Below are 16,699 nucleotides of genomic sequence, written 5' to 3'. Positions count from 1 at the left end.
GACCATATGGAGAGGGAGGGGGGTGCCTCAAGTAGTGGTTGGGGCTCAGATTTGCATGCAGCCACTGGAGAAGCCTGCTGGTGGGAACTGGGAGGAAGGGTGACAAGACGCAGGCCCTGCAGTGAATAATTATGGGAGGTGAGATGCTGGCCTGAGGCAGAGCGCACCATATGGAGAGGGAGGGGGGTGGGCCGAGTGCAGGAGAAATGCTGCTGGCAGGGGGAAGGCTCGGGCAAGTTCAATGAGGAACCCTTCGCAAAGTTTTTACTTTGTTTTCAAAAATCATATCAGTGGTTTTGACGTCCAATTTTAAAATCACCTTTATGCCAAACAGAATAGTTTAGGGACACTGCACACATAAAACATAAACACAAATGGATTTAAGGAGAACTGACAAGACCCAATAAGCCTCTCTGACAGAAAGGTCTGCAGCTAGCACTGTGTTTTTTTTGGCTGGGCTGCTGCAGAGGTCACAAGTCGGTCTGCTACATTCTTCTGCCTAAAGCTATTTCACTCGCAAATAATTCCCCCAATGGAAAAAGGAAAGCCGGGCAGGGCCATGCTTTTCAGAGGGCTGCGGACATACATTCACACTGCTCAGAAACCAGGTGGCATTTATAAGTGCCCCGCAAAGAAGCTAACATACTCACAAATTATGCGTTCGTTCCACGTATGTGGATGTAATAGAGATAGCTCAGCTGGTTAATGCATCTGATGTGAAGATCTGTGTAAAAACAGCAAGGTTGAATGTTGGTGTGGAAACACAGCCTGTCATCCTTCTAAAGCTGATAAAGTAAGTATTGTGAAAGGTGAGTATATCAAATGGCAGCTATAACAGCGCTATGGAGCAACAAGTCGGTATGTTAACTGTTCTCATGTCTCCAAGAGTAATATAGAAATGCAATTTCTAATTATTTACTGCTACAGTTGTTGAGGAACTCAAAAGCGCTCAAAGTGTGTCACTGCTTGGGGTTTAAAGAAATGTATGTGGACTCAACCTCCATAGGGTTGATGAAGAAGGTTACTGTTTTGTCTGCCTACTGCTGATGCCAGCTGTGCGGCACATCTGTTTCCTGTTACTCAGCTTTACAATGAACATGCACTCAACACCAGCTCAAAGATCACAGTCATGAATGCCTCCTCGGCCTTTGGTACTGCAAAACCTCATGATGAATAATGTGACCACCAACATGATGTGCTTTCTGAAATAGCGCCAACAAAGAATGCCACTACCGACAGCGTCTTCTGTGCACCACTGTCAGTTCGGAATATTGACCTAGTTTAGTTTTTGTTGGATATCTGCCAACAACGTAGAAATGTGGAAGGCAAGGTTACACCTTTTCCTCACAGGGCAGACCTGCTGTCCCGGCAGCGCGCCACTTTCTAAATCGCCTTTAGGACCTTATAAGTATTTAGCCATGTAGCACTTTATCCTGGGTGCTGCAATATCAAATGATTGCAGATTTAGGCGTCTGAAAAATATCTACAAACAGTAGATATTGCAGCACCCAGGATAAAGTGCTGCACGCGCTTTCAAAATGAGCCATCGCCTTATTAGACGACATGTAGCGAAGAGAAACAGTGTAGCAGAGAAAGAAACTGACACGACCTAGAAGCAGTGAATGAAAATCAAAAGGGCGATTTTAACCGCTGGCAAGTTCTGGATTGGTATTTATTTTATCGTCTAAATTGAAAATTTAGCACGGGTATAAAGTTACACAATGAGGAAAACTTTTACTACATATAAACGCGGTGACTTATTTCGTTCATTAAATGAGAATGCTTCTACGAATTTAAGAGTTTTAAATCAGCCCAGGTTAAGTAAAACATTATGAACTCTGGGGTTGCTTCCACAGTCACGAACACTGCTCCCAGTCGAGCACGAATTCGTCTGTTTTAAAGATGGCCGCGCGAGAAGACAAGGTCCTCACGAGGAGCGCTCGGTTCCGACGTTGAAAACAGCACGGGTGGGAACGTGGTGCGCCGACTTCACAGTTCCGGTTGGAAAAACTATCCGGTTGTGACGGTTCTGTGATGAGATGCGACCGCTCGCTTTGCTCCGGAACCTCAGCCGAACCCTGCGAGTCGTGCTCGGCCGCGGAAGAGCTGAACCGCGCTGCCTTCACCTTCCGTGTGGTCAGCGAGGACCCGGTAGGGCAAGAATCCGGAGCACCTTGTTTGTAACACACAGCTTAGTAATAATGTATTATATGGGCCAGTTGACAGTTTATGTATACAAGTAGAGACTCCCGAGCGAGCTGGTGATCCCATGCTCCGACTGCAGCCTGCATAGTTATTCATGGTTGTCACAGCCAAGAATGTTCTCGTGCCTGATATGACACTTTCCGCTTGTTGGTTGTTTTTTCAAGCCAACTGCGTGTTGCATTCTGGGAGTCGTAGTTTTACTTGAAAACGTGATTATGGGTTTAAACATCCCAGCAGGCAAAGTGGTGTTGGCTTAAAAGACATGACCGGTAGCATTTCTAGTACGTGGTTTGTATATTCTTGTCACCAGTTTGTCTCCACCCGAAAAAGATGCTGCACTCGCTTCAGATATTGACCTTTCGTTTCGAGTTCTTTAGAGCTCATCGACGTCAACAGCCTCTTCTGACATAAGTCATCCTTTAGTACTGTGGATGGAAGGAGTAATTTAGGCGGCCATGACATACACACTGTATTTATTTGTACCAAATATAGTGTATGGTTGGCTGTATCGTGCGATGATCACTTGACACATCTGAATGTACTTCTTACATTAATTAGCTCGATTTGATAAATGTTTTGAGGGTCACGTTAGGACGTGCAGTTAGGTGGCCAGTCCATCAAAAAGGTGTCTGCTGTCAACTCCAAGTTGTAGACGCATCGAATTAACACATGTGGGTTTAATGGCAGGATGAACGGGTGTCATTTACAAGTTGAGTGGGTGACGTACTGATTCCTTGTACAGGTGTGGCTTTGGGGATGGAGTCGATGTGGCAGGGTGATGTGCTGAGCTGGAGTCTGGCACGGGTGTATCATGGTAGTGGACACTGACAGAGTAAACAATCCACTGTGATACACCCGGGCACATCCCATACCTAAACGCTCTCCTTACTAGTGATAAGAGAAGGAAATGCCCTCAACTTTGCAGAATAATGCTGAAAATGTAGACGTGTAAAATTAAAGAAATGTACAGTGTTAAAATAAGGATAGGAGTGAGCGAGATGCGTGTGCCAGGAGTAGAGGGAAGTTATGGAAAACTGGTTCTTTGTGGACTGGTTCTGGAAAACAGTAGTAAATATGCTGGCTATCTGATTTATCCACTAACATTCAGATTATCACTCATGGAAACAACCATAGCCAACAGTGGCATAAACAATACTTTCCCTAAAATAACTTTGTGTAAGATATGTATTTATTCATTGACAACAATTGAGTGCTCAGGAAGGTGATCACACAGTGCAGCAAATGTGATACAGTGATAGGTGTGCATGTTAACAAAACAAAACACTCTAAACTGGGGGTATACTACATCTGCATAATTAGCTTTTTAATAATTGCGTATACGTATGGAATAATTTCAAGTAATTACTCAAAATGCAGATTATTCATTTTGCACAATATTTTAGCACGAAATACCCACTTGTATGTTTTTGCTGCTAGGATGGACTTGAATGAGTTTGCTGTAAAGTTTTACAGCAAATGGCGCTTTTCAAGGCAATTGTTACCACACATTTCACCATTTGGGGTAAAGTTTTAATGTGAAGTGTACATAAGTACACAAAGTGCCATAATGGTTTAATACAAAATGATGCGAATTTCACAATGTAATTTAAATTTTGCCAAGCCTTTCTTTAAACTCAAGAACGTTATTAGACAGAATGGGCATTTGAATCTGTGTTTGTCAGTGGTGTTTCTACCATGTTACAAGTTCAGAAGTAATCATCAGTACAGTGATCAATTTTCGGAGTACTTATAAGAGCGAACCAGAAGGCCCCAAGTGAGGGTTACCTATGATTGCCAGTACTCATCGCGCAATAAAGTCACTGTCCACAACTTCTTAGTCGGCAAGAAAGGCCACTTTATTAAGACAGGTTATAAACAACACATCAAACCACTTCTTTATTTATTTATTTATTTATTTAATTACTAATTCAAACTGCTCTCAGCCTAACAGATCATTCCTACCCACTGATAAACCCCCCACCAAGTTAACCCTAACCAAACCAGAAGCCCCTAACTCTTATGTATACCCCTTCCTTTCCTACAACTGCCTATTGAGGATGGACCAACCCGCTCCAGGCTGCCCACCCCCCACTAAAATCCGCCCCAAAAAAAAACAACCTGTCTTAAAGTGGCAAAATAAAAAACCCAACTAAACCAGCACGTAAGCACTGGAAAAACAACAAGCATTGGAAATGCAATAGGTCTCGCAATAGAAAAGTTTGAGCTTTTGGTGTGGAAAATGTAAATATTTTAAAATTTTTGTTTATGTTTTTCACAATATAAAAGTATTCATTTTGTTATTAGAAATGCCAATAGTTAAAAAGTTAGCAAACGTTACATCTATAGCATTAGTAAAGGTACATGTTCTGTTTTACCCTGTCTTACATGTATTGATCTGACAAATCACAACGTTTTAACAAGAATAGAAGTGAAAACATTTAACATCTTTTTATGACATTTGTAATAAAGCTTGAAACATTGACAGAAAGTATTTGAACCAGTTGTTGAATGGTTGCACAGATTGATGCTGTGGTGGCACTGAGTGATGTTGTTTTGGCGACAGGTGATGCTGTGGCGTTCAGTGATGCTGTTGTAGCGCATAGTGATGTTGTGGTGCCCCTGAGTGATGCTTTGGTGCCCCTGAGTGATGCTGTGGTGCCCCTGAGTGATGCTGTGGTGGTGCTGAGTGATGCTATGGTGATGCAATAGATAGAGTGAGTGTGATAGATAGATAGAGGGAGGGTGATAGAGGGAGGGCGATAGAGTGATTGAGGGCGGTAGAGTGATTGAGGGCGGTAGAGTGATTGAGGGCGGTAGAGTGATTGAGGGCGGTAGAGTGATTGAGGGCGGTAGAGTGAGTGAGGGCGGTAGAGTGAGTGAGGGCGGTAGAGTGAGTGAGGGCGGTAGAGTGAGTGAGGGCGGTAGAGTGAGTGAGGGCGGTAGAGTGAGTGAGGGCGGTAGAGTGAGGGCGGTAGAGTGAGGGCGGTAGAGTGAGGGCGGTAGAGTGGTAGAGTGAGAGCAGTAGAGTGGTAGGGTGAGGGCGGTAGAGTGGTAGAGTGAAGGCGGTAGAGTGAGGGTGGTAAAGTGGTAGAGTGAGGGTGGTAGAGTGGTAGAGTGAGGGCGGCAGCGTGGTAGAGTGAGGGCGGCATAGTGGTAGAGTGAGGGCGGCATAGTGGTAGAGTGAGGGCGGTAGAGTGGTAGAGTGAGGACGGTGGCGTGAGGGCGTTAGAGTGAGTGCGGTAGAGTGAGGAGAGAGGGGGAGAGGGTAGAGAGGAGAGGGGAGAGTAAGGAGAGAGAGGAAGGAGAGGGGAGATTGGTGAGAGTGTAGAGGTGATAGTGGTGAAAGGGGAGAGTGGGGAGAGTGGTGAGAGCGGAGAGTGGTGAAAGGGGAGAATGGGCAGAGGGGTGAGAGGGAGGAGAGGGGTGAGAGGGGAGCGGTGAGAGTGGGGAGAGCGGTGAGTGGGAGACCTAAAAACAACAGTGTGACAGAAGACCAACAAAAGCTACTATATACAACTTTAGCTCCAAAATTCCAATATGTGTCTTTCTTTTTCTCCCTGACTAACTTAGAAGATGTTATTATCCTCAGTGGATGGGATGTTTTAAAAGCTTTACAGCCTTTGTGCCACGGAGTATACCAATCATTAAAGCCCCTCTCCCTCATTAGCTCAGCAAATCGTTAAGCCCTCGCAGCAGGATATGATATTTTCTGAAGGTGCAGGATCGGTGTCTGTATTGCCTCAGTACCCAAGAATATTAAAATGTCATAAAAGAAACGTAACGTCCCAGAATGCCACATAACGCAGCTAACCCGGAAGCATGATTAGGTTAAGCCTATTGGAAAAATGAATATGCTAGCCCTCAAACCACTTTTTCTCACAATTTTTGTGAATACAAACAGACAAAAAATATTTTGTTTGTATGGGTGAATTTATTTTACCCTTTTCATAAGTTTTCAATCTTTTTATAGGAACATTTTTTCATAGGTGAGAAAAGGCACTAAAATACTAACATTTACAATATTTACAGCTCACATGCATACAACTTTCATACCACTATGACAACTGACATATACACAAATAATCCACAAAATCTATACATACTATATATACAAGCTTCTTTTGAGAAAGAATATCAGTTAGACAACCACAAATAATAATTCTTTGTGGAGAATCAAATTATTATGACGCCCAAACAGGGTCGAACAACAAAAGAGGCAACAAGAAAATAAATTTCAGATTCAACAGTTAGTTCAGATTAGTGAATCAATAACATAAGAATGTTAAACCAGGGATGCCTATTTTGCTGTTATTTGCCAACGCGTTTCGAATCTGAGTCAAAGCTCAGATTCTCCTCAGGGCTCTTTAAATGTAGATTCTGGAAAAGAGAGAGGAAGCTTGCTTTAGCCACTATTCATCAAACCGTTTTTGTCCCCTAGCTGAAGAGATTATTACAGATTTTACCTTAGAAATGGAAGACGCGGTCCCGCGGTGCCATTTTTCAGGTGAGGGCTTTAGTTTAGACAGAGGTTCTGTTAAAAAAATATGATGGTTAACGACCATCCAGAGACACGCAGTAAATGTGGCTCCAACCCTTCAAAGCGTAAAAGTCCTATCTTTCGATATGACAAGCAGTGAAGCTACTGTTTCCTTGAGCGCTGTGCTTATTTCCGCTGTTCAGGCAGAGCTGCTGCAGCCTGGAACGTATAAACACGAGCGGCACTAAGTACATGTGAATTGATCATGATAGTTTTACAATGACAAGTTAAACGGTAGATGGAAGTTAAACCATACCTGACAATTATGTTTAAGAGTAGCTGCTCCGCCAACCCGTAGCTCCTTTGTTATCGCGCAGGCGGCGAGCCGAGACCTTAGCACGGCGTTCCAAAAAGTCGGTGTTAATCACACTGGTTTCTGGGGAAAGTTCAAGTATGTTATTTAGCGCTAAGCGCACAAACTGACCCCTCTGAGTAACAGGTTGTGGCGCACAGGTACTAACCTTCCTTCTCCAACTAGTGCATCAGGAAATGCGAACCCATTGGTGGACAAACACCATGTGAGCTTCCTACTTGATGGCTACCTACCGCTAAGCATTATGGTCATTGTAGTGACTCAGAAAACATTTTACAAACGCGAAACTTCTGATAATGAATTAAGCCCCGTTTGTGTGCTATTGAATTTTAGTATCAGATATGCTTCTTTTTTTAGAAGCATTTGTTCACTGTTAGTGCCAGAATTCAATTGGTTCAGATTGAACAGCACAGTCCATTTGAACTCCTTTTCCCCATGGCTATTGTCAATGAAATGTTGGACGAGTGGCGCTGTGAGTACTTTGTTCTTAATGCGTGACCTATGTTGCGTCATGCGTGTGTTTACTTGCTGATTTGTCTTTCCAATGTAAATTTTCGGGCAAGAACAAACAATGGCATAAACCACATTTTTGGTTCTACAATTAGTGAAATTAGAGTGGGTCCACGTAGTAGTCATGTGTTGAAAGATTTTCCCTTCTATAGTTGTGTCACATGCGACGCAATTCCCGAATCTGTGATGTCCCTCAACCGGTTTCAGGCCCCATTTCGACAATAAGTCGTTCTTTGGTTTTGTTATTCTGATATCTGCCCGAACTAGTTGTTGGCCAATATTTTGGTTTTTTCTGAAAGCAAATATTGGACGGGGGAAGGGTATTTCTAATTCTTCTAACAAATGCCAGTGTTTCAGGACCATTTGTCTTATTTTGTGAGTTTCAGCACAAAATGTCGTGACGCAGACCAGACTCTCTAATTCACGCTTGTTTTTAGTTTTGAAGAGGCATTCTCTGGGTGTGTATCGTGCCCTCTTGTAGGAGTGTTTTAATAACTTTTTGGGGTATCCCCTCTGCTGTAACTCATCACAAAAATGTTGGCCATGTTGTTCAAATTGTTCAACCTCTGAGCAATTTCTCCGGATACGGAGTAGTTGCCCATAGGGCAAATTAGCCCTTAGATTTCGAGGGTGCGAGCTGCCATAGTGAAGGATGGTGTTTTTGTCCGTTGCCTTCTTATACAATGATGATTTCAAACTTCCTCCCACATTTTTTATTTCCACGTCCAAAAACGTCATTTTGACGTTGCTTGAATCAAGTGAAAAATGAATGTCCGGGTGTCGTGAATTTAGCCAGTGGTGAAAGTCAATCAAGTCTGCGTGGCTCCCCTGCCACAGGAGCCACACGTCGTCGATATAACGATACCACTGCTTTATGTGTTGCATGTAAGGGTTATTTGTATCAACAAATTTTCTCTCGTATTCGGCCATGTACAGAACCGCCATTTCCGGAGCATAAGGGCACCCCATCGCGGTGCCCTTAATCTGCATGAAAAAGTCGTTGTCAAAACGGAAATAATTCTTTTTCAGGGTTATTTCAGCCAGTCTAAGTATGAAAGACGTTGGGACTCTGTGAGGTCTCTCTCTGGAGTCTAGATAGAATTCAATCACCTCTAGCGCTTCCTCTTGCGGAATTTGTGTGTAGAGGGACGTAACGTCCATGGTGACCATTAGTTGTGATGTGTCATCGAAAACAGTGTCCTCAACTTTTGTCAAAAAAATCCGTAGTGTCACGGAGGTAAGCTTTAACTTTAGCTACAAAAGGCTTAAGGAAGAAATCCACAAATTTGGACAATGGCTCTAGGCATGAATCACACCCCGAGACAATTGGACGTCCCGGGGGATCAGACAGATTTTTATGGATCTTGGGCAAAAAGTATGCCACCGGTGTCCTGGGAAATTTTTTAATCAAAAAATCAATTTCTTTAGAACCCAAGAACCCACTTTCTTTACCAGTTTGTACCACCTCTAGGATCAGGGACTGTATTTGTTGTAGAGGGTCTTCTGTCAATTTGCGGTACCATTCCTGGTTGTTAACTTGGGAACATCCTTCAGCCATATATTTATCCCTTGGCCAAATAACCACCGCACCGCCCTTGTCGGCTTGCTTTATAACCACAGAAGAATCTGCCTTAAGATTTTGTATGGCGGTTCTTTGCCCCTTGGTAATATTTGGTTTAACAAATTTCTGTTGATTTTCCAATTTGTTAATAGATGACAGGAGGATTTGTTCAAATGCCTGGACTTGTTTCGGAATGTTCTGAGTGGGTACGAAAGTGGATTTGTTCCTCAGGCCGGTAGTTTCCATATTACTAATGGAGGGTTGGTTAGCAAAAAACGCTTTAAGTCGAATTTTCCGACAGAATTCTATCGCTTCCAACTTTATTTTGGTGAAATCTGTCCGTCTTGTGGGGACAAATTTAAGCCCCAGATTCAAGACTGACTCTTCGTCCTTTGATAATGTCCTAGCTGATAAGTTAACTATAGTAGATGGATTTTCTATGACTTGTAGTAGTTCCTCCGGGTTCGCATTTCCCATTGCGGTTTGAACCTTACCTTTGACTGCTGTCCTTTCTCTATAAAAAAGGATTTTGTTTTTTATTTCCACCTCTTGAGTCCGAACCAGATGATTCTGAGGACGAAGTTTCTGAGAAAGTTTTAAATCTATTCCTAGATCTTCCTTGGAAATTGTTAAGTGCTCCTCGGGATTCTGATTGGGAATAATAATCGTCCTTCAAGAAGGGATAAGCCCTTTCTAATGTGAAGGCCTTAGAGTCTCTTTCGAACTGCGCTGTCTTGTTATTTAGGGTGATGTCTTTAAAGGACTGTATCTCTTTATCAATTTTCTCTAAAAGCGCTTTGGAGTCTGAAACCACCTGGTTGTCTCTGATGGCCGTAGTTAATTCCTCAATTTCTTGGAGTTCCTTTGCACATATTCTCTGGGCAGTTTCTATGGTATGGACCATCAGGTCCCTACTGCACTTGGTATTTATGCAGCTAAAGCCCTTTTTGTAGTCTGCATCATCAGTAAAAATGACTGGGACATTTTTCACCTGAAGTCCCCAAGGGATGGTCCCACCCCTTAGGTGCCTCAGAAGAAAATGACCGTGAAGTTCTGTGCGTATCTGTTTTTTACGAAGTCTGGTTAATTTATCAGTTTCGTTTTGCTGCTGAGCTGAGGAGCTCAGCGTGACTTCAGCAAAGGGGGATGTGGCTAATAGATTTTTTATGTGGCCTTCGGAAAAAGAAAGAGTGTCCTTCTCACCCATTACTTGGGAGAGACAAAAGAGTCTCTCCTAGCTGCAAGCCAAAATGACTTACCACATGGAAAGATTCGAATGCCCTTACAACTCTCGCGAGTGTGCGCTCGCTCTAGAATTTGTAAACAAAACGGAGTTTGGTCCTGGGACAGAGGGGCAGCTGGACCTAATATAGGTTAAGCCTATTAGCACAATTCCAGCGGCTCTGGCTTTATATAACAAGGCATGTAAAATTCAATTTCTCTTTTTCTGCGTTTAGTTGATATAGCTAGCATTGGTCTGCAACTTCTCCCAGCTCAATTTCTTAGTGCGCTGATAGTAGACGTGCTATGGTAAAGCGAGGAATGTGTCACAGTAATGCAGAGAGCTGTAATAATGTCAACTTGTTATTTACTTTCCAAATCTGAATGACTGAGCAAGGAGAATCAATCAGCCACAATGTGACCCAACAGGCGGAAAAAACACTGCAATTCTTAGAAGCCAGCAATGTGGGGGAAGGGAAAAGCACATGTAGTATTTCCCCCTGAGGAGGTAACAGACCACAGGAGCGTAAACCCTGCCCAATCTTTGTGAGTCAATCATTTTCTAGTAATTAACAAAATGAGGTACTCCGCCTATTTCATGTGCTCACTGGAACCACCAACCTCTATGTATGAAAGCAGTTGGCACCCATGAAGCGCAGTCTCACTCTCCTTGATTTGTAGCACCACACAGAAAGGCCACACCATGAAATGTACACACATCCCAGCTACACCCTTACAGGTAGAAATAAAACCATGCGTTCAAACACTCCACGACCAGCAATTGTGACTGGGATAGTATTTTAGAATAAATATTGTCCGGTTAATTTCAATTAAGGCTGCTTTTAATACATGACTGCTCCATGGAAGATCGTGCATTTTCTTTTAACTCTGTAGCTTGTTAAAAGAAAGCAACGGTTTGCTCTTTCGGGTGGTTGCATCTGTGGCAGACTTTTTAGCGCTCCAAGTGTGTCTAATTGAGCTGAGGCGAGACCTGCAGCACGTGTATTTACGTGAAGTCGTGCATTCAGGGTGATGTATGCCAATAAGTAGACTGCAGGGGTATTGATGAAATAAATAAGTGCACATGTCCAACATGCAGGACATTACTGCAGAGCCAACACACTACCCTAAACTCTGGGTAAAAGTGGTGTGCCTGATCGGTGCAGCCAACCAGCAACACACAGGAAGGTCAATGAAACACGTTAGCAAAGAGGACAGCCCCCAAAGTGTCTCCTGCCAGGTCTAAGCAGCTCATCTGGTGCTGTAGACCTTTTCCTCAGGAGCTTTTAGGATTGAATTGCCCCCATTAAAACCAGGCTGCTAGAAAATACACACCTTGATGAGCTACTAATACTTAATATGGTGCAAGTCACAGTAGGCCTGTTTTCAAGTGTGCATTGCATGGGTCTGTTTTGCATAAATGCAATGCGTCAATATGACTGGAAGTACGTGTAGCATGGCTCTTGTTTACAAAACATGTTTAAAATATGTTCACTTTACAGTAAACGATTTTCAGATACGAATAAACCACCCATTCCGCTTGTCTGTGCATGCTGGATACTGTAGTTTTGAGTTGTTTCCATTTGGAGAAATAACATTTGAAAGCACCAGGTTACAAAGGAAAGAAATGTGCCTAGTGTGTCCATTACTGGCACACATAAGAAGCTCGGTTACCTCCAAAGGCAGCTTGAGTGCAAGACAGTATTAGTGTACCTTAGACCGAGGAGAGCATATCTGAGATATCTGGTGCAATGTCAGCAGTGCGCACAGTCCTCAGTCACTTTGCATTCTGGGACTTGTAGTCCCAAATTTAGTCAGTAACTAAAGCTACAGGACACAGAATGCAAAGAAAATGGTATGGCTGAGTTAATCACTCACACATGCCGTGGATCAGCTGCAGAGGTGCGGGGAGCATGCATCCTGTTGTGTCCTAAGCTCGGAAGTAAGTGCAGCTGCAAAGAGCATGCATCCTGTTGTGTCCTCAGCTCGGAAGTAAGTGTAGCTGCAAGGATGAGGGGTGGAGAGCAGGCAGCCTGTGGTGTCCCCGGCTCTGAAGTAAGTGTAGCTGGAGGGTTGTGGGGTGGGGAGCAGGCAGCCTGTGGTGTACTCGGCTCAGAAGTAAGTACAGCTGCAGGTGTGTGGGGTGGGGAGCAGGCAGCCTGTGGTGTCCTCAGCTCGGAAGTAAGTGTAGCTGTAAGGTTGAGGGGTGGAGAGCAGGCAGTCTGTGATGTCGCCAGCTCTGAAGCAAGTGTAGCTGCAGGGGGCAGGCAGCCTGCGGTGTCCTCGGCTCTGAAGTAAGTGCAGCTGCAGGGATGTGGGGTGGGGAGCAAGCAGGCTGTGGTGTACTCGGCTTTGCAGCAAGTGCAGCTGCAGGGATGTGGGGTGGGGAGCAGGCAGCCTGTGGTGTCCTCGGCTTTGCAGTAAATGCAGCTGCAGGCGAGACGGGGAGGAGGGGTGAGGGCGACGAGAGAAACTGAAAAAGACGAGACAGGGGGATAGAAACGATCAGAAAGAGAGGAGGCGAAATTAATGGAGGAAGGAAAAGGTTTGCACGCGAATGGAGTGGGTGGGAAATCGGAGGAGGGTAAAAGGGAAGAGAACAAGTTAAACAAGACTGCAGCAGTAAAGTGCTTCACACCGAAAATGTATCGCGGAACAACATTTTAGTCTCCAACAAGTCTCCTGCCGGGAGTTTGTTTTTATAAGCAAGGTGGGCATTTGGGTAAAATAAGTGACCCAAGTTACATTTAAACATTCTGCTCCAAAAGAGTAACTTTACGATATTATCATTGCTTTTCATAAGAAAAAGTGTACGGTTGTGCATGCCACTCGTTGTCTGCATTACAAATGGCATCCTGCACCGTCCTACCTCACCGACTCCCACCCCAGTCACAGACAAGTCAGCCACGCCTGGGGACAGACACAGGAAAGAGGTGGCACAGTCAGACTGGGGCCTGTCTGAACACTGGCTTCTTTCTTTAAGCAGACTTCAAAGAGTTTCAAAAATAACAATTGGATAAGAATGCGATAAAGCCGCGCCAAAAACAAGACGGAGGGAAGGCAGATAAGGGGAGGGGGGAGGAGAAATGCGACACGGCGGGCAGGGGAGGGGGCGGAGCGGGGAGAGGGTGTGAAAGCAGCAGGGGCCTGGAGTGCGGGCTGAGGGAACTGAAGAAATGCGACACGGCAGGCAGGGGAGGGGGCGGAGCGGGGGTGTGGGAGGAGTGCGCCTGAGGGAAAATACATGCAAGGCAGGCGGCTGGGGGCATGTGCACGCGCTTTTAAGCTCAATGTGCATGCGCTTGAGCTTGAATTTCACGGGCACTGCAAGGAATCACCACGATTCCTTGCAAGTTGGTTAAAGACTGTTTAAGCCCCCATAGTCTCGCAAGCTCGATGCGCATGCGCATCGACAGGCGAGACCTAAAAAGGCCTAAAGAAAAAAGGGGAAGGGTGGGTGGGACAAAAACTAACCTCGCCGCCCGCCTCCCTAGTGCGCAATGCTCCCTTGCCCTGCGCTGGCCCTATTTCCCCCACCTGGCCCTCATTTATCAACACCCCACCTGCCGTGGCCATTGACCTGCCCGAACCTACCCGGGAAGAGACCGGCTCGTGCACGGCTCTCCCCGGGCCCCCCCTTGAATTGGAGTGAGCCTAGATAGAGCAATTATCCAACAGGGTGGCTTTGAAAGAGCCCTTAGAGTTGTGTTTTAAAGGCAGGTTATGTGGGTGGAGAGTTGCAGAGTCGAACACCTGCATAAGACGTGTTCTGTGGTGAATGAAGGATGAAGCCTTAACCAAGAGACTCCAGGAAAATCTCATGCAATCAGGAAAAAAATACATTCAAATCAATTAATTGGAGATGGAGTTTATTTATTTATTATAAGTTTTGTATAGAGCTAGCTGGACCCAATGCCATATGTTTTCATGTAAATTCAATCTGCTGGCACCAGATTTTTCCAGAGCGTGATGAATCAACCACATTGGAGTGCATAGAAGTCTAGTAGAGAGTCTGGAGAACAAGGATACACCATATCACATGGAAAACAGGAAAAACATGTCTTAGTAGTTAAACGCCACACATCCACAAGATTCGTAGTTGTGGGGGTTGCATCTAAGCAGGTATTCTGTAAGGACAAGAAAAGGCAGGCCTCCCGCACAAGAGATTAGGGTAGGAAGGGTAGTTTGATATGCAAAGAGGACCCAGCCAACTCGGGAAAGGTAAATGGAACTAATAGGAGAGTCAGATGAGAGCAGAAGCGAAAAGTGCTAATCATACCACAAAGTTCCTAACAAAGAACTTTTCACTTTGGGGCCTGGCTGCCGCCAGTTGAGAACAGTTGAGTCAAGTGAATGACCTTATTCAGTGAGTAAGGAAGATCGTAATCTGCCCTTCTAACTTTAGCCAGAGGCAGTGTAGACTTCCACCCAGCAGTGCTGAATTCAGGAATTTGCTGAAAAACTGGAGACGCGGTACACGAGCGCTGAGGAGAGCAGGTTCGGCGATCCGGAAGCGGAAGGAGAAATCTCTGAGGTCAAGGAAGCAATGTGCAGCCCCGGAAACCAAAGGAAATCCAGGCGGGACTTCTGAAGCAAGGAATTTGCTGGAAAACTGGAGATGCAGTACAGGAGCGCCGAGGAGAGCAGAAATATATTGAAGAAAACTAAAACAGTAGTTTGAAAATAACCAACACCATCTTCACTAACATTAACAGCAACATAGAAAACAGCCAAGGCCCTTCTTCCCTCCCCCCCTGTCCTGAAGAAGACCCGCAATGTAAGGGGAAACATCCTACGCTCAATAGGGTCGAAATGTAGACTACCCAACGCCCTGTCAAACCAGCTTCCACCCCTAGCAGGATTGTTCCAGCTCACCTCCTTGGAGCATGGTTATATGAACTACAGTTTGACCTTGTATGGCAATTATGTTTGGCCCCTTAGGAGAGCCATAAAGTAATGGTTTTATTGCTAACGTACTTTTTCGCACTAAAGTGAATATTTTTCTCTTCTCATCCAACACAATTTCCCTCACCACACACCCCTCCCCCCCCCCCTTTTCTCTTGGGCACAACTGTAATTGAATAAATGAAGAATTTCTATGTGGAATTGTTGATCTAATAATTAGAATGAGTACTCTGTGAATAAATAACATTGTACTCTTGAGACTGTTCTTGATTCTTCTTCATAAATGCCATTTAAGTTTCTTTGTCTCTCTAAGTCCGGGACCCCTTATCTATATGATACTGTATACCCAGGTCCCTGTGACTACAATTTGGGTTAACCCTGTTACTATAAAGCCCTGCCACTTCAGCAATGACTGCCAAAGGTTGTACATAGATGTTGAAGAAAAGAGGACTTAAAATTGAACCCTGTGGCACCCCATACGGGGAAGAGTAAGACTCTGAGGCCGCTCTAGGGGGAAAAACTTGGTATTTTCCGTTCAGATAAAAAAGAGGACAGCCAGCCAAGTACTGATCCAGAAATGCCTAAAGAGTATAAAGACCTAATTAAAACTGTATGAGAAGCCGTATCAAATGCGGCGCTTAGGTCTAATAATATAAGGGCCACGTGTTACCTGCATCCAAACGCTGGCATAACATTTCAGTAACACTCAACAGGGTTGTCTCAGTTGAGAATCCTGCTCTAAAACCCGACTGGGAGGAATGCAGAAAATTAGAAGATTCCACAAGTGTAGACAGTTGAGAGTTCACGTGTTTTTCCAAAATTTTGGAGAACACCGGAAGTAAGGAAATAGTCCTAAAAAGAGTCAGCTTTCAGGATCCGCATTTGGCTTTTTCAACAAAGTCAGGACCATAGCATGTTTCCAGACAGGTGGCATCACTGCCTCACTAAGCGAGGCATTAAGTAACTCCATGACAACTCTCAGAGCGGGCTGTTCAATTTGCAGGAGCACCAAGGCCGGAAGCGGATCACAAGGCGAGCCTGATTTGATGCTTGCAATTTTTTTTTATAAAAGAACTAATATCAAGAGTACCTGCTTGTTTCTGAGAAGTGCCGGTACTCTCCAATTAAAGTATTATATTTCTCTTGAGAAGTGCCGGTACTCTTTCTCTTAAAAAGTGCTGGTACTCTGTACCGGACAGTACCGGCCCTATTAAAGCACTGGTTATATACATCTTACGGTGTAAAATGTATTGCTTCTGTTTCATAATGTCTTCATGCCTGGGTTTATCTATTCCATTCTCTTTTTTCTTGGATTCTACTGTCAGCCAATTCATAGACATTGTCCTTATGCCAGGCTTGCAGCAACCTCTTTTCCTTGCTATGCCTTTAGCTCCATGCTTGCCAAGCTCCTCTGCACCGGGTATTGTGAGGGTCTGGCTGAGGCTAT

At 44.5% G+C, this 16,699-nt stretch overlaps 1 protein-coding gene across 1 annotated transcript in view; it reads left to right on the top strand.

The window, feature by feature from the left end:
* Positions 1 to 1,913: 1,913 nt before the first annotated feature.
* TK2 (thymidine kinase 2) overlaps positions 1,914 to 16,699 on the top strand; it is a 286,208-nt gene continuing 271,422 nt past the window's right edge. Inside the window, exon 1 of the mRNA XM_086947721.1 lies at positions 1,914 to 2,151. Within this exon, the coding sequence (XP_086803847.1) occupies positions 2,040 to 2,151 (112 nt within the window). The 5' untranslated portion in view covers positions 1,914 to 2,039. The remainder of the gene's footprint in view (positions 2,152 to 16,699) is intronic.

Source organism: Lissotriton vulgaris, chromosome 12 (genome assembly GCF_964263255.1).
Source record: "Lissotriton vulgaris chromosome 12, aLisVul1.2, whole genome shotgun sequence".
Classification (NCBI taxonomy): Eukaryota; Metazoa; Chordata; class Amphibia; order Caudata; family Salamandridae; genus Lissotriton; species Lissotriton vulgaris.
The sequence above is the reverse complement of the archived record's forward strand: the minus strand, read 5'-3'. Positions and strand labels throughout refer to the sequence as shown.